Here is a 19,350-nt window from a genome sequence, read left to right as displayed (position 1 = left end):
GCGCATCACGGGGCGTGTAGTTCTGCTGAACATTGTAGTTCTACATCAATTATCTTTTTTAACATCTCATCAAATTCTGTTGCAGTATTGTCCTGTTTATCACTGTGAATCTGCTTTGAAACAATCAGCATTGTAAAAGCACTAAATACATAAAGTTGATTGATTGATTTGCTATTTTTATTCAATTATTTTATGAAACAAAAAGCATAACAGGGTGGACAAAATAATAACAGATTGGATCAAGTAATAGGGTGGATAAAGTATTAATAGGTGTTTTCTCTGGGCCAATGCTCATTTAAATTGACTGTGGCAAAGTGGAAAACTGTTCTGTGATCAGACGAATCAAAATTTGAAATTGTTTTTGGAAAACTGGGACGCTTGTCATCCAAACGGACAAGGACAGCCCAAGTTGTTCTCAGCGCTCAGTTCAGAAGCTGCATCTCTGATGGTCTGGGGTTCATGAGTGTGTGTGGCATGGGCAGCTTACACATCTGGAAAGGCACCATCAATGCTGAAAGGTATATCCAAGTTCTAGAACAACATATGCTCCATCCAGACGTCGTCTCTTTCAGGGAAGACCTTGCATTCTCCAACATGACAATGAGACAAAAAAAAAGGGTAGGCAAAAAAAAACAGGGTGGACAAAGTAATAACAGAGTGGACAAAGTAATAATAGGGTGGACAAAATGATAACAGGGTGGACAAAATGATAACAGTGGACAAAGTAATAACAGGGTGGACAAAGTAATAACAGAGAGAACAAAGTAATAACAGGGTGGACAAAATTATAACAGTGGACAAAGTAATAACAGAGTGAACAAAGTAATAACAGGGTGGACAAAATGATAACAGTGGACAAAGTAATAACAGAGTGAACAAAGTAATAACAGGGTGGACAAAATTATAACAGAGTGGACAAAGTAATAACAGGATGGACAAACTAATAACGGTGAACTAAGTAATAACAGGTTAGACAAAGTAATAATAGAGTGGACAAAGTAATAACAAGTAATAACAGAGTAGACAAAGGAATAACAGAGTGGACAAAATGATAACAGAGTGGACAAAGTAATAACAGGGTGGACAAAATTATAACAGAGTGGACAAAGTAATAACAGGGTGGACAAACTAATAACGGTGAACTAAGTAATAACAGGTTAGACAAAGTAATAATAGAGTGGACAAAGTAATAACAGGGTGGACAAAATGATAACAGTGGATAAAGTAAAAACAGGGTGGACAAGGTAATAACAGATTGGACAAAGTAATAACAGGGTGGACAAGGTAATAACAGAGTGGACAAAGTAATAACAGGGTGGACAAGGTAATAACAGAGTGGACAAATTAATAACAGTGTGGACAAATTAATAACAGAGCGGACACACTAATAACAGAGTGGACACACTAATAACAGGGTGGACAAAGTAATAACCGGGTAGACAAAGTAAAAACAGGGTGGACAAACTAATAACGGTGAACTAAGTAATAACAGGTTAGACAAAGTAATAATAGAGTGGACAAAGTAATAACAGGGTGGAAAAAGTTAAAACACGGTGGACAAAATAATAACAGAGTGGACAAAGTAATAGAGTGGACAAAATGATATCAGTGAACAAAGTAATAACAGAGTGGACAAAGTAATAACAGAATGGACAAAATGATAACAGAATGGACAAAGTACTAACAGAGTGGACAAAGTAATAACAGGGTGGACAAAGTAATAACAGAGTGGATAAAGTAATAACGGTGAACTAAGTAATAACAGGTTAGACAAAGTACTAACAGAGTGGACAAAGTAATAACAGGGTGGACAAAGTAATAACGGTGAACTAAGTAATAACAGGTTACACAAAGTAATAATAGAGTGGACAAAGTAATAACGGTGAACTAAGTAATAACAGGTTAGACAAAGTAAAAACAGGGTGGACAAAGTAATAACAGGGTAGACAAAGTAATAACAGAGTGGACAAAATGATAAAAGTGGACAAAGTAATAACAGAGTGGACAAGGTAATAACAGAGTGGACAAAATAATAACAGGGTGGACAAGGTAATAACAGAGTGGATAAATTAATAACAGTGTGGACAAAGTAATAACAGAGTGGACAAAGTAATAACAGAGTGGGCAAAGTAATAACAGAGTGGACAAAGTAAAAACAGGGTGGACAAAGTAATAACAGGGTAGACAAAGTAATAACAGAGTGGACAAAATGATAAAAGTGGACAAAGTAATAACAGAGTGGACAAACTAATAACAGAGTGGACACACTTATAACAGAGTGGACAAACTAATAACGGTGAACTAAGTAATAACAGGTTAGACAAAGTAATAACAGAGTGGACAAAATGATAACAGTGGAAAAAGTAATAGCAGAGTGGACAAACTAATAACAGAGTGGACACACTAATAACAGGGTGGACAAAGTAATAGCAGTGTGGACAAACTAATAACAGAGTGGACAAAGTAATAACAGGGTAGACAAAGTAATAACAGGGTGGACAAAGTAATAACAGAGTGGACACACTAATAACAGGGTGGACACACTAATAACAGGGTGGACAAAGTAATGACAGAGTGGACACACTAAAAACAAAGTGAAGACACTAATAACAGGGTGGACACACTAATAACAGGGTGGACACACTAATAACAGGGTGGACAAACTAATAACAGAGTGGACACACTAATGACAGGGTGGACAAAGTAATAACAGGGTGGACACACTAAAACAGGGTGGACAAAGTAATAACAGTGTGGACAAAGTAATAACAGAGTGGACAAAGTAATAACAGGGTGGACAAAGTAATAACAGGGTGGACACACTAATAACAGGGTGGACACACTAATAACAGGGTGGACAAACTAATAACAGGGTGGACACACCAATAACAGGGTGGACAAACTAATAACAGGGTGGACACACCAATAACAGGGTGGACAAACTAATAACAGGGTGGACACACCAATAACAGGGTGGACAAAGTAATAACAGAGTGGACACACTAATAACAGGGTGGACACACTAATAACAGGGTGGACACACTAATAACAGGGTGGACAAACTAATAACAGGGTGGACAAAGTAATAACAGGGTGGACACACTAAAAACAGGGTGGACAAAGTAATTACAGAGTGGACACACTAATAACAGGGTGGACAAACTAATAACAGGGTGGACAAAGTAATAACAGGGTGGACACACTAAAAACAGGGTGGACAAAGTAATAGTGTGGACAAAGTAATAACAGAGTGGACACACTAATAACAGGGTGGACAAAGTAATAACAGAGTGGACACACTAATAACAGGGTGGACACACTAATAACAGGGTAGACAAACTAATAACAGAGTGGACACACTAATAACAGGGGGGACACACTAATAACAGGGTGGACAAACTAATAACAGAGTGGACACACTAATAACAGGGTGGACAAAGTAATAACAGGGTGGACACACTAAAAACAGGGTGGACAAAGTAATAACAGTGTGGACAAATAAAAATAACAAAGTGGACACACTAATAACAGAGTGGACACACTAATAACAGGGTGGACACACTAATAACAGGGTGGACACACTAATAACAGGGTGGACAAACTAATAACAGAGTGGACACACTAATAACAGGGTGGACAAAGTAATAACAGGGTGGACAAACTAATAACAGAGTGGACACACTAATAACAGGGTGGACACACTAATAACAGGGTGGACACACTAATAACAGGGTGGACAAACTAATAACAGAGTGGACACACTAATAACAGGGTGGACAAACTAATAACAGAGTGGACACACTAATAACAGGGTGGACAAACTAATAACAGGGTGGACAAAGTAATAACAGGGTGGACACACTAAAAACAGGGTGGACAAAGTAATAGTGTGGACAAAGTAATAACAGAGTGGACACACTAATAACAGGGTGGACAAAGTAATAACAGAGTGGACACACTAATAACAGGGTGGACACACTAATAACAGGGTAGACAAACTAATAACAGAGTGGACACACTAATAACAGGGGGGACACACTAATAACAGGGTGGACAAACTAATAACAGAGTGGACACACTAATAACAGGGTGGACAAAGTAATAACAGGGTGGACACACTAAAAACAGGGTGGACAAAGTAATAACAGTGTGGACAAATAAAAATAACAAAGTGGACACACTAATAACAGAGTGGACACACTAATAACAGGGTGGACACACTAATAACAGGGTGGACACACTAATAACAGGGTGGACAAACTAATAACAGAGTGGACACACTAATAACAGGGTGGACAAAGTAATAACAGGGTGGACAAACTAATAACAGAGTGGACACACTAATAACAGGGTGGACACACTAATAACAGGGTGGACACACTAATAACAGGGTGGACAAACTAATAAAAGAGTGGACACACTAATAACAGGGTGGACAAACTAATAACAGAGTGGACACACTAATAACAGGGTGGACACACTAATTACAGGGTGGACAAACTAATAACAGGGTGGACAAACTAATAACAGAGTGGACACAATAATAACAGGGTGGACAAAGTAATAACAGGGTGGACACACTAAAAACAGGGTGGACAAAGTAATAAGAGTGTGGACAAAGTAATAACAGATTAGACACACTAAAAACAGGGTGGACAAAGTAATAGTGTGGACAAAGTAATAACAGAGTGGACACACTAATAACAGGGTGGACAAAGTAATAACAGAGTGGACACACTAATAACAGGGTGGACAAACTAATAACAGAGTGGACACACTAATAACAGGGTGGACAAACTAATAACAGAGTGGACACACTAATAACAGGGTGGACAAAGAAATAACAGGGTGGACACACTAATAACAGGGTGGACACACTAATAACAGGGTGGACACACTAATAACAGGGTGGACAAACTAATAACAGAGTGGACACACTAATAACAGGGTGGACACACTAATTACAGGGTGGACAAACTAATAACAGGGTGGACAAACTAATAACAGAGTGGACACACTAATAACAGGGTGGACAAAGTAATAACAGGGTGGACACACTAAAAACAGGGTGGACAAAGTAATAAGAGTGTGGACAAAGTAATAACAGGGTGGACAAAGTAATAACAGGGTGGACACACTAAAAACAGGGTGGACAAAGTAATAAGAGTGTGGACAAAGTAATAACAGAGTGGACACACTAATAACAGGGTGGACAAAGTAATAACAGAGTGGACACACTAATAACAGGGTGGACAAACTAATAACAGAGTGGACACACTAATAACAGGGTGGACAAAGAAATAACAGGGTGGACACACTAATAACAGGGTGGACACACTAATAACAGGGTGGACAAAGAAATAACAGGGTGGACAAAGTAATAACAGAGTGGACACACTAATAACAGGGTGGACAAAGTAATAACAGGGTGGACACACTAAAAACAGGGTGGACAAAGTAATAACAGTGTGGACAAAGTAATAACAGAGTGGACAAAGTAATAACAGGGTGGACACACTAATAACAGGGTGGACACACTAATAACAGGGTGGACAAACTAATAACAGGGTGGACACACCAATAACAGGGTGGACACACTAATAACAGGGTGGACACACCAATAACAGGGTGGACACACCAATAACAGGGTGGACAAAGTAATAACAGAGTGGACACACTAATAACAGGGTGGACACACTAATAACAGAGTGGACACACTAATAACAGGGTGGACACACTAATAACAGGGTGGACAAACTAATAACAGGGTGGACAAACTAATAACAGGGTGGACACACTAATAACAGGGTGGACAAACTAATAACAGAGTGGACACACTAATAACAGGGTGGACACACTAATAACAGGGTGGACAAAGTAATAACAGAGTGGACACACTAATAACAGGGTGGACACACTAATAACCACGGTGGACAAACTAATAACAGAGTGGACACACTAATAACAGGGTGGACACACTAATAACAGGGTGGACAAACTAATAACAGGGTGGACACACTAATAACAGGGTGGACAAAGCAATAACAGAATGGGCAAAGTAATAGAGTGGTAAAGTAAATGTCATTTAATTTTTCCACTTAAGTAGTCAAAAATAAGAGGGGACGATAACTAATTTATTATAACTATTTAAAAATTGGTGAAAAAAAGGAGTGAGGTTTACTCGCACAGCAACTACTACTAGCTGGCCTCTGTTACATATAAAGGTAATCATTTCTGATATACCATGTAAAAATTTAGGAAATAATCACATACAGTAAGTGTTGTATTTGTCATTAAATTTGGATACGCAAGCCCGGGGAAATAGGAGAAATGCTAATATATTGAGATTCATAATGCTGTAAAATGTCTCAAATTATATATTTTGAATCAACTCTAATATATCTAGAGTTCAAATTGTGTTAATTAAGATCGGCTTTAAAACTGATATTGTTCAACGTCTTTTATAGCAGTAGGATCATGATCTTTACGGGGGACACAAAAGGCACCGAATCCCAGGAATAACCAATCATATTCCATAAACAAGACCATTGTTTCAGTTATTGCGAAAAACAGTGAAAATAAATAATGAAACGGGATGAAAATAAATGTATGTAAGTACATCTGAAAATTAAATGTAAGATTTCTGACTCCTCTTTCCAGAAACAACATAATGGCGAAAAGCCTTTTATTTAAAAGTCCTTACATAGATAATATGTATTTATTACTTTAAAGTGAGTTTCTTTGACTTTATTATGAATTAAATGCAGTCTCTGACCACAGTTTCAGAAAAAAGAAAGATAATTATTTTTCTACTTCATGACAACATTTTTTTTTTTTTTTTTTTAAATCCTTAAGTTCCTTAGCAGGTTTATACAACTTTTGATTTTCAATAAGATTTTAAAAAGTTAAAAACTAACTAAATATGGTCTATTTATATATTCAGGCATCAAACGTGTAAAATGCTTCTTTTAAGCACCTTGGAGAACGCCATGTGAAGACAAAAGAACAGAGCTCATGAATATGTATTCAATCATGTGACATATGATCATGAGCCGAAGCTTCATTTGTCAGCTGTGAGCCTTGCAGCCAATCAGCATGGCTTGTGAGTGTACCTAATTAATATTTAAAAGTAAAACCTTCCCCATAGTAGTATTGTGATTCTGCAGACCGTGATGGATGCTAGAGCAGTGCTTACAGATTTACTGATATGTTATATAAACGATAGTTTTCAAAACCACGGAGTTTTACGACGTTTGATGCGACGGTACGAAGGATTATAGACCCGATCTGAGCTGAGGTAGGCCAGCTGATGTGGTTTACATGTGGTTTAGGACTGAACCAGCATCTTATTAAAACAAAACGAGATGGCTGCTTGTATTGTTTATTGTTTTTTTTCTATTATTAATAAAGGACGCTCCTTTTTTTCTCTGACATATTCACCATATTGACATCAAAGTTCAGCCATAAACATCACATTCTCCATTGAGATTGTGTTTGTGGTCCTACTTCACCATATTTTGGGGACAGTTTTTCCCCACAGAAGAGAGCTACAGCTGACAAATTCCTTATTTGTAAAAACGATACAAAAAGTAAGTGTTTAAAATGCTAAAAATGCTGAAAGTTTTTTGGTCAGGGTACAGTGTTTATAACTAGCATACTCTGAAAAACAATTCTGTTGGATTTATCAAACTATTTTAATTTTCAATCGCAACTTTCACAAATAATTAGGCTACAAGACAAGAAACAACAAGGGATATTTTTAGTAGCCCTGAAAATGCTATTTTCTTGTAAAACACTCCGATATTCTTTATAAAAAGCTTTTTGTTTTGTTTTGTTTTAAGTCCCAGAAACAAAAACAATGTGTGGAATGATAGTGAAGATAGTTTTTGAAATGCGTTTCGGTTTTTAAAGTCGAAATTATAACATTAATTCATCATTATAAGATTAAAACGTCGGAGTTATGAAATAAAACATTGCAATATTTTGTCATTTTCATTTACTCTTTCTGCAGGTTTCATTGTTACACCAGTAGTTGGCGTCGTTATGAGTGAGTCATTGAATCATTCACTCAATCATTTCATTTAAACCACTGATTCATCCATGAATGAAACAACTCTTTTTGAGTGAATCATTGACTCATTCACTCAACCATTTCATTCAAACACTGATTCATTCAGGAATGAAACAAGTTAAGTCTTTATGAGTGAATCATTGAATCATTCACACAACCATTTAATTCAAAACACTGATTTATCCATTAATGAAACAAGTGAAGTCTTTATGAGTGAGTCATTGAATCATTCAAACACTGATTCATCCAATAATGAAACAAGTGAAGTCTTTATGAGTGAGTCATTGAATCATTCAAACACTGATTCATCCAATAATGAAACAAGTGAAGTCTTTATGAGTGAATCATTGAATCATTCAAACACTGATTTATCCATTAATGAAACAAGTAAAGTCTTTATGAGTGAATCATTGAATCATTCAAACACTGATTCATCCAGTAATGAAACAAGTGAAGTCTTTATGAGTGAATCATTGAATCATTCAAACACTGATTCATCCAATAATGAAACAAGTGAAGTCTTTATGAGTGAATCATTGAATCATTCAAACACTGATTCATCCAATAATGAAACAAGTGAAGTCTTTATGAGTGAATCATTGAATCATTCAAACACTGATTCATCCATTAATGAAACAAGTGAAGTCTTTATGAGTGAATCATTGAATCATTCAAACACTGATTCATCCAGTAATGAAACAAGTGAAGTCTTTATGAGTGTATCATTGAATCATTCAAACACTGATTCATCCAATAATGAAACAAGTGAAGTCTTTATGAGTGAATCATTGAATCATTCAAACACTGATTCATCCAATAATGAAACAAGTGAAGTCTTTATGAGTGAGTCATTGAATCATTCAAACACTGATTCATCCAATAATGAAACAAGTGAAGTCTTTATGAGTGAATCATTGAATCATTCAAACACTGATTTATCCATTAATGAAACAAGTGAAGTCTTTATGAGTGAATCATTGAATCATTCAAACACTGATTCATCCAGTAATGAAACAAGTGAAGTCTTTATGAGTGAATCATTGAATCATTCAAACTCTGATTCATCCAGTAATGAAACAAGTTAAGTCTTTATGAGTGAATCATTGAACCATTCACTCAATCATTTATTCAAACCCCTGATTCATCCAGTAATGAAACAAGTCTTTATGAGTGAATCATTGAATCATTCACTCAACCATTTAATTAAAAAAACTGATTCATCCAGTAATGAAACAAGTGAAGTCTTTATGAGTGAATCATTGAATCATTCAAACACTGATTCATCCAGTAATGAAACAAGTGGAGTCTTTATGAGTGAATCATTGAATCATTCAAACACTGATTCATCCAGTAATGAAACAAGTGGAGTCTTTATGAGTGAATCATTGAATCATTCAAACACTGATTCATCCAGTAATGAAACAAGTGAAGTCTTTATGTGTGAATCATTGAATCATTTAAACACACAATGAAACAAGTGATATAAATAAAGCTGATTGATTGATGATACATGTGTGTATGTTTGTTTAGCTCGTGATTAAAATGCATTGGTTGCCTCTCATTTCAAAAGGCTATTTTTAAGGCCTTTTATAGAGCAAATAAACAACAAATAAAATTGCTTAAACAAAGAAAAATCTATAGGTAGATCTTGGCTTTCATCAAGGCGGAGGTCAGGGATCTTTGGCTAGAACAGGTTGGGGACTACTGCTTTAAATCTATCTGACACTGTTTTCACAGCCTGCTTTGAATCTGAAGGTCCGTCAGAACCGCGATGCCTTTGAGTCGCTCCAGAGCCAAAGATCGCAGCGGCAGCGTATTGGGCCGGCCCGAGTTTCTGTCCCTAAATGTGCCGGCGCGGAGCAACAGCAGAGCGTGGAGAAGAGCTAAGAGCCAGCAGAACCCTGCGAGCGAGAACCCCGCGGACCCGCCGGATGAAGACTGCATGCTGCTCAACCCGTCCTTCAGAGGCATCGCCATCAACTCGCTTTTGGCCATCGACATCTGCCTGTCCAAACGTCTGAGTGTGTGTGTCCACAGCTCGTCCTCTTGGGGAAGCGTCCGCTCGGCCGTCTCTCTGCTGGCTCTGACGGGCCACGGGCTCAGCTGGATCTGCGGGACTCTGCTGTGTCTGAGTCGGAGCGATACGCCGGCGGGACAGGAGCTCCTGGTCAACCTGCTGATCGGTGAGGGGGGACTGCTGTACACACACCTGTCGGAAAATAGCCTTAGCTTTAAAGGCCAGCTCCGGTGAGAAATGCCCCTCGGGGTGATTAACAGATGGTCAGCGAGTAGATCGTTCTCTGGGATGCGTTTTCATGAAATCGAATGTAAAGAGTTTTATCTCTAAACACAGATTAGCTTATAACGCTTGTCTATGGGGCACAGGGTAAGTCAAATTAAACCGCTAGTTAATACCACTAACAGCTCAACATAGCCTCACACTAACACGGCAGCATAATGAGGGTCCCTACATGCTAACCGCAGCACTGAGAACTTTATAAGAGGACAAACAGTTTAATAAGAAGATACTTTATAAAGACAGAACATTACGCGATCACAGACGGCAGCCATCTTGGAGAACAGTCTCGAAGAGTCGAGCGACGAGCGCTGTGCTAAGAGATGAACCGTGACTGAGTCTCATATGATCCGTTGTTTCCGGAAGAAAACACTGAACGCGACAGAGAAAATAAATAAATAAAAATAAAAGTCCATGTAATTAGATTTCACAAACTTAATTCCTATCGACCAGCTCACTTAGTGGCCTCTTTATAATTTAAACTTATGTCTAAATAGTTCATTAATTTCAGCAGCAGCAGAACTGTTTCCAACACTTCATGTTTTAGTAATTCTGTTGTGTTTTCTGCTCCCTCTTTGGCTTGTGTTTCAGCGCTGATTCTGGACGTCCTGACCGTGGCTGGCGTTCAGAATCTGGTGCGGCGCCGAGGCCCGTGGGACTTGAGTCCGGGTCTCCTGGACCGCGCGGCGCTGGACTCGTACTCGTTCCCCGCGGCTCACGCCAGCCGGGCGGCCATGGTGTCCCGCTTCCTGCTGGCCCATCTGGTGCTGGCCGTGCCGCTGCGGGTCCTGCTGGTGCTGTGGGCGGTGCTGGTCAGCCTGTCCCGAGTGCTGCTGGGTCAGCACCATCTGACCGACATGGCCTGTGGCTTCGGCCTGGGCTTCCTTCACTTCGCTCTGATGGAGACGGTGTGGCTTTCCTCCAGCTCCTGTCAGACGCTCCTCTCCATTTGGACCTTCAGCTGGACACACTAATGAGGACTAACGAGCACGAAGCCTTTACACTCATGTCCAGTGTTGGGCGTAACTCATTACAATCAGTGTTGCCACAGTTACTTTGAAAAAGTAATCTGATTACTCCTTTAAAAAGTAATTTAGTTACTTTACAGATTACTTGATTTTAAAAGTAACTAAGAAAGATTACACGTTACTTTATTAGTTCAGCAGTTTCCGACAACACCGCCGCCGCCTCAACTCATAAATGACGACCGTTTGCCAACACTCACTTTACTGGATGTGCATTTTTAACAGTTATGTCAACAATGTATCTCCTGAGATTTTAAATTGAAATTAAAAAATATTTCCTGAAAAAATACTCTCCCCGAGACACCAGAAGAAAGCAGAAATATATATTTAAATTGTGTACTAAGGAAAATGACTAAATTAGCCACTTGGATCAGTTACTTTAATCTGATTCGTGGTTTGGAAATAGTAACGCGTTAGATTACTCGCTAATGGAAAAAACTCATCAGATTAGAGGAACGCGTTACTAAGTTACTGGGATCACTGATTACAAGTAACTCGAGTTATGTAATCAGATTACTTTTTCGAGTAACTAGTAAAGTAATTCATTACTTTTAAAGGAACATTCCGCCGTTTTTATAGGGCTTATTCAACATCTCTCCTACATTTAGATATGTGGGCAAATGCATTTTTGTCTCAGTCCATGCGTTGTTTTAGTTTGGCAGGGCCGCTGCTAGCTTAGCTTAGCATAATGAATGATATATCTGCTTCCCCATAATATAGTCCCAAGTCAATATCTAATAAATCGCCCAGTCTTAATCTGCATCGCTATTTGTACTCGTGAATACGCAGGCCACAACAAGTCATTAGGTGGGGTTTTTGTTTAGTTTTTTTGGGTCGCTTTTACTCGGGACATGCTAGCTGGCAACATAGGATTCCATTCATTATGCTAAGCTAAGCTAGCGCCTATGGGATGTCCCCACATTTCACAAAAACAAACGTGTGTGTGTGTGTGTTGGCCTCTTTAAACTGCTAACCCTGCCAAACTAAAACAACGCATGCACAAAAATGCCTTTGCCCACATATCTAAATGTAGGAAAGATGTTGAATAAGCCCCATTTCTAAAAACGCTGGAGTGTTCCTTTAAAATTTACAACAAAATATCTGAATTACTTCATTTTCCCATTTATTGACTGACGCGTCTCCTGTCTCCAAAGCTGAGATAAACCGTAAGTGTGGCGTCGTCGTGCGTAAACGTGAGTTTGTATGTTATTAGTAAACGTGCATTTACTAATCTCATTTGCACAAAAATAAACACAATTAAGTACGCCTCAAAATTAATAAAATCAATGAAATGCAAAATCAGAATACTATGCAAACCTCAAATAATTAAATATGTTAAATAAATCAAATATCTGTATGCATTCAATCTCCCTTTATTGACTGATGTACTTGCTGCTGACCTTTAATGATCCAGTTGATCCATATGATAAAATACTTTAGATTGTGTTTTTATTGGTGAAGTAAGCGTCACCTGACGATATTATTATCTACTTTTGGTGTGAAAGGGTCTTTACATTTGCTCAAAAACAGAACTTTTTTGTTATTTAAAAAAACAAGCCCAGCCCAGGTGAAAAAAAGTACCGCAAAAGAAATGTAACGCATTACTTTTCTTAATAAGTAACTAGGTAGCACGATTATAAGGGAGTACCGCAGTATTGCCTGGACCAGTTTAAAGCAGAACTGAAGATGTTTCTGTTCAGAAAGGCTTTAATGTGTTGACTGTTTGTATTAATCAATATTTTACTTTTTATTGATTTTTGTTATTTTTCCCTTTTCCACTTTGAGATTCTTGGGAATGAAAGATGCGTTATAAATGAAATCTATTATTATTGTAATGCATTACTTTTTTAAAGTAACTTTCCCCAACACTGCATTTTCACATTGTGAAATTTCACCATTTTCACTTCTGGATTTGGTTCCGGAGACGTCTCGGAGAGGAAGTTAAAGTGTTTTTGACATTTTCTCTGGCTTGAGTTTCGGTCGTCTCACTCTGTGACACAAAAGAAGAACAGCTTCTGAAGTCTTTTGTAATTGAATAACTCCTGCATTTAATGTGATGTGAGCGTGCCGATGACTCTTAGCCAGGCGTTTTTCTTCCTGTCTGGTTTTCTTTGTGTGCATGAATGTTTTGAATCATTTTCCCAATCCAGTACTGTAATGACATGCAATGTTAAAGGATCCGATGCCTTTGTATTGGTCAGAAAATGACTCTGTACTGTACATATTTCTACTGTAACTGTAAATAAACGAGCCACTCTTTGTTCTGATGTGTGAACATCATTCTCAGATTCACGTATGACTCTTTTCTCTTCGTGGTGTTAGACTATATATAGATATACACTGTCCTGCCAAAGTGTTGGGACACCTGCCTTTACACACACATGAGCTTCCCATTGTTAATCCGTGGGGTTTAATATGGAGTCGGCCCACCCTCTCTAGCAGCTCCAGCTCTTCTGGGAAGGCTTTCCTCAAGGTTTAGGAGTGTGTTTATGGGGATTTTTGCCCATTCTTCTAGAAGCTCATTTGTGAGGTCAGGCACTGATGTTGGACGAGAAGGCCTGGCTCTCAGTCTCCGCTCTAATTCATCCCAAAGCTGTTCTATCGGGTTGAGCTCAGGACTCTGTGCAGGCCAGTCCAGTTCCTCCACACCAAACTCCTCATCCATGTCTTTATGGAGCGACACTTTGTGCACTGGAGCGCAGTCATGCTGGGACAGGAAGGGGCCGTCCACAAACTGATCCCACAAAGTTGGGAGCATGAAATTGTCCAAAATGTCTTGGTGAAGCATTAAGAGTTCCTTTCACTGGAACTAAGAAAAACAACCCCACCCCATAATCCCCCCTCCGCCAAACTTTACACGTGGCAAAAACCCATTCCATGAAGCTCTCTCCGCTGTTCTTGAGCTCATCTGAAGGCCACAGGAGTCTGGAGGTCTGGAGCTGTTGACTCTGCAGAAAGTTGGAGACTTCTGCACACTGTGACCCTCAGCATGCGCTGACCCCGCTCTGGGATTGAACACTTCGTGGCTGAGTTGCTGTTGTTCCCAATGGCTTCCTCTTTGTTCTAATCCCACTAACAGTTGAGCGTGGAATATTTAGTAGTGAGGAAATGTCAGGAATGGACTTATTGCACAGGTGTCAGCCTATCACGGCCCCACGCTTGAGTTCACTGAGCTCCTGAGAGCGACCCATTCTTTCACTAATGTGTGTAGAAGCGTCTGCAGGCCGAGAGCTGGAGTTATACACCTGTGGACATGAAGAGACTGAACACCTGAACTCAGGGATCTGGAGGGGCGGCACAATACTTTTGGTAATATAGTGTGTATACAGCATACATATATATATATTAAAGATAGTCAAATTAAATAAGGTTAATATGATTTATTTTATTTTATAAATTAATAACATTCAAATATTAAAATAATTAAATGAATAAAAAATATTAATAAAAACATAAAAGTTACTTATTAATCTATTAATTAGATTTATATAAATACAACATTGATTAATGTTTAAGAAAAAAACTATTTACTTGTAAATAACATCTAAACATTAATATATATATAATTAATAAATAAATAATATAAAAACAAAAAATTAAATAGACAAACAAATAATACATTTAACAGTGCATTAATGTAGTAAGTATTAAATAAATTACCTTAAAATAAAAAATATGAGTTATTGGTTATTTATAAATATATTAGGATAAATAAGATTGACATATAAATACAAAATGTATTCACTAAAACATACAAAATTATTAAATAATAAATGATTAAATTGTGTAATAAATGATTTAATGTAATTAAATAATATATATATATAAAACAATTAATAAACACATATAAAATAAATATATTTACATATATTACTATATTATAATAATATGTATTTGTGTTTTTGGTTCCAGAATTATGCTTCATGTACTCAAGCCTCTGTCCTGCTGTGATGATGATAGAGACGGTATTTCTGTTCCTCTCTGGTCTCTGATAGATAAGTGTATCAGCGACACACACACACACACACACACACGTTTTGCCTTTTTATAACTAGTGAGGACCAGTCCAATGTCAAACTAGTGAGTTGTTTTCATATTTTACTGTATAAGTGAGGACATTTAATCCCTCACAGGTATTGCCAAACAAGGAACACACACACACACACACCTCCGTCATTCACAACCACTTCCTCTCAGAGGTTAAACACTAGTAAAGTTGTGTGTGTATGACAGAACAAAGACGAACTGTGCAAAAGCACGAGATTATGGAGTGTAAAACCTGAATGGTTGTGTAAGTCTGATGGTTTCCGTCAGTCAAACTGAATGTAAAAGAGGCCGAGGTTTAAAACATACAAATAAAACCCTCTGAAGAAAGGGCACCTAACTCTATTAAATGTGTGCTTGTAGTGTATCATTGCAGATAATACTGTAAGAGAAAGCATAATGAAATAATCACGTCACTTTAAGAGCACTTTGCTACCCATAAGCTTCCATACAGGCGAGATGAGTTTAATAGAGTAGCGAGCAGGTCATATTCATCTGTGCGTCTGCTTCCGGTGCTCTGTGTGAAGAGCATCTGTTTGTGAAGCACGGTCTGGTGTTTCTGACAGCTTTATTATCTCGCTCACAGCCGTCCAGACTCCAGATGCTCATGATAAGAAGAGGAGGAGAAGAAGAAGAAGACCCTTCACTAGAGCCTCTTTCAGGATCTCAGGTCCTCATTATTAAACTCACAGATCTTCTGCCCTCTAGTGTTTCACTCCAACTAACACAACAGAGAATAGCAGTTTAGTTATATTTCTCACAGATTTCTGCTCGTTCTGAATAAGATACAGATAAAGCAGCACAATAAAGATTACATGAATGCATTAGTGAGTGTGTGTGTGTGTGTTAATTAATTCGACCTGCAGCGTCTCTCTACTATACTAATAGTGAAGCTGTGAGTTTAGTTATCAAGAAATATGCTAGAACAGGGGTTTTCAAAACCATTCCTGGAGCCTCCCCAGCACTGCACATTTTGGATATCTCCCTTATTGGACACACCCAGCTCAGCTCATGGAGTACTAAACTAATCAGCTGATGAGTTAATACAGCTGTATTAAATAAGACACTAATAAGGGAGACATCCAAAATGTGCAGTGCTGGGGAGGCTCCAGGAATGATTTGAAAACCCCTGTGCTAGAACTTTTCAGTTTCTAAGCTATTTTACTGATAGATCACAGAACAGTGTTGATAGATTTCTGCACTACTGAATGCAGGGTTTTGTTTGACATCTCCGCGTGATGTGCGATCGGCTGTGTGTGTGTGTGCATTAGTTTAGCGCGATGATTAACTTGCGTGTACAATAAGCCTGCATTCTCCCGATCAATGTTGAGCATCAGATGGTATAATCAAACATGTCTTGTGGAGAGCTCTCGGAGTATGCATTAATCTGTCATATTAACTGTGGTAAACAGAGCCTGTGTCAGGTAATAGTTTATCCTGTTGCGCCCTCTATAGGCAGCGACTAGTCGACGTCAAGCTTAAAGCGTCACGACAGAGCATTAAAGTCGACTAGTCGGTGCAACCCCTTCTTTAGCAACTGCATAGCAACACCCTAACAACCACTCAGAATACCCTAGCAAGCAACTGCATAGCAACACCCTAACAACCACTCAGAATACCCTAGCAAGCAACTGCATAGCAACACCCTAACAACCACTCAGAATACCCTAGCAAGCAACTGCATAGCAACAACTTAGTAACCACCCCAAGTTTTTAAAACTAAACAAAACTATTTCAAACTGAAAACCTTCAAACGTCAAACATCTTTAACTACTTCAAACTTTCATGATCTGAAAATAAGTGGACTATTGAAACGATTAACTTAACATGATTTTATATTATATACGTACCCTAGCAACCATAGCGTAACACCCTAGCAACCACTTAGAATACCCTAGCAACCACCCTAAGTACGTTAGCAACTGCATAACAACGCTCTAGCAACCACCCAGAATAACATAGCAACACCCAAGAAACCACCCAGATTACTTTAGCAACCACTCGGAGTACCATAGCAACTGCTTAGCAACAACTTAGCAACCACCTCAAGCTTATAAAACTACTTAAAGTCTGTCTATGAACTTTACTCATCTAGTTATGATTTATGGTTTTATGATGTAAACGTAATTTTCTGTGCCGTGTTTACTAAGCTTTCGTGATCCAACTATTAAAATACACATGGAATTCATTACTGCAAAAAAATAGTATTAAAACAATTCTTATTTTGAATAAACAGAACAATAATTACACTGTAACAATACAGAATATAATTTGTTTCGGCTGATTTCTTGATAATTGTGTAAGTATACTTATAATATATTATATGATATAAAAAAACATCCTCAGATTATAGTTTGCAACGTTGTTTTTATTATGAGTAATAATGACACTCAAACTGTGACGGCGTTTACCACGCACACGACATCTCAGACGCCGCGTCACTATTGCGTCGCGTGCGCGCCGGAGACCAGCCGTATTCTGATTGGACGTCATCAGTCACATGTGACCGGCCCCAGTGGGTGGAGCTTCTCAGCCCCTGCGGTTTGCCCCTGAAACTGCGAGGTTTGGCGTTCATCTGCGCAAAAAACAAAACAAAAATCAATACAAGATGGCTCCAGAGTGAGCCAGTCACATGACATTTACAGCTCAGATGATTGGCCGTGAGAAAAGACGGCCGATTTCTAATCAAACACTTCCAGAGAGTCGTGAGTGAGTGAAGGTTTATTGTTAACAGTTCATCGCACATGAGTTTCATTCTTAGTATTGATGAACACATAACCTCAAGATACATTTACTTGGGAAGCAAAATTACCAAGGATATTAAGTCTTGTTTTATAAAGAAAAGAAAAAAAAATACCCTCACCTAAAGGATTATTAGGAACAATTAGAATGTAATTATCTAATCAGCCAATCACATGGCAGTTCTTCAGTGCATTTAGGGGTGTGGTCCTGGTCAAGACAATCTCCTGAACTCCAAACTGAATGTCAGAATGGGAAAGAAAGGTGATTTAAGCCGTTTTGAGCGTGGCATGGTTGTTGGTGCCAGACGGGCCGGTCTGAGTATTTCACAATCTGCTCAGTTACTGGGATTTACACACACAACCATTTCTAGGGTTTACAAAGAATGGTGTGAAAAGGGAAGAACATGCAGTATGCAGCAGTCCTGTGGGAGAAAATGCCTTGTTGATGCTCGAGGTCAGAGGAGAATGGGCCGACTGATTCAAGCTGATAGAAGAGCAACTTTGACTGAAATAACCACTCGTTACAACCGAGGTATGCAGCAAAGCATTTGTGAAGCCACAACACACACAACCTTGAGGCGGATGGGCTACACCAGCAGAAGACCCCACCGGGGACCACTCATCTCTACTACAAATAGGAAAAAGAGGCGACAATTTGCACAAAGAAATGTTGCCTGGTCTGATGAGTCTCGATTTCTGTTGAGACATTCAGATGGTAGAGTCAGAATTTGGCGTAAACAGAATGAGAACATGGATCCATCATGCCTTGTTACCACTGTGCAGGCTGGTGGTGGTGGTGTAATGGTGTGGGGGATGTTTTCTTGGCACACTTTAGGCCCCTTAGTGCCAATTGGGCATCGTTTAAATGCCACGGCCTACCTGAGCATTGTTTCTGACCATGTCCATCCCTTTATGACCACCATGTCCCCATCCTCTGATGGCTACTTCCAGCAGGATAATGCATGTCATGGTGTTCCTAATAGTCCTTTAGGTGAGTGTATATACAAATTAAGTGGGTCTATGCATATTATATATACCCCGATCAGGCATAACATTATGACCAGTGAATAACACTGATGATCTCTTCATCGCCTGTTAGTGGGTGGGATATATTAGGCAGCAAGTGAACATTTAGTCCTCAGAGTTGATGTGTGTGAAGCAGGAGAAATGGGC

At 38.7% G+C, this 19,350-nt stretch overlaps 1 protein-coding gene across 4 annotated transcripts; it reads left to right on the top strand.

The window, feature by feature from the left end:
- The first annotated feature begins 7,022 nt into the window (after positions 1-7,022).
- plpp7 (phospholipid phosphatase 7 (inactive)) lies at positions 7,023-13,672 on the top strand. Of its 4 annotated transcripts, XM_067439870.1 has the most exons (4): positions 7,024-7,297; positions 8,012-8,047; positions 9,809-10,318; positions 10,959-13,672. In XM_067439870.1, exons 3-4 carry the CDS (start codon positions 9,843-9,845, stop codon positions 11,425-11,427), a joined length of 945 nt encoding a protein of 314 aa, XP_067295971.1. In that variant the 5' UTR covers positions 7,024-7,297; positions 8,012-8,047; positions 9,809-9,842; the 3' UTR covers positions 11,428-13,672. The 4 variants fall into 4 exon arrangements, with proteins under 4 accessions (XP_067295972.1, XP_067295971.1, XP_067295970.1 ...); XM_067439871.1 differs by lacking the exon at positions 8,012-8,047 and having other exon boundaries at positions 7,023-7,297; positions 9,827-10,318; XM_067439869.1 differs by lacking the exon at positions 8,012-8,047 and having other exon boundaries at positions 7,028-7,297.
- The last annotated feature ends 5,678 nt before the right edge of the window (positions 13,673-19,350 follow it).

This window comes from Pseudorasbora parva, chromosome 3, assembly GCF_024679245.1.
Source record: "Pseudorasbora parva isolate DD20220531a chromosome 3, ASM2467924v1, whole genome shotgun sequence".
NCBI classification, from domain to species: domain Eukaryota; kingdom Metazoa; phylum Chordata; class Actinopteri; order Cypriniformes; family Gobionidae; genus Pseudorasbora; species Pseudorasbora parva.
The sequence above is the reverse complement of the archived record's forward strand: the minus strand, read 5'-3'. Positions and strand labels throughout refer to the sequence as shown.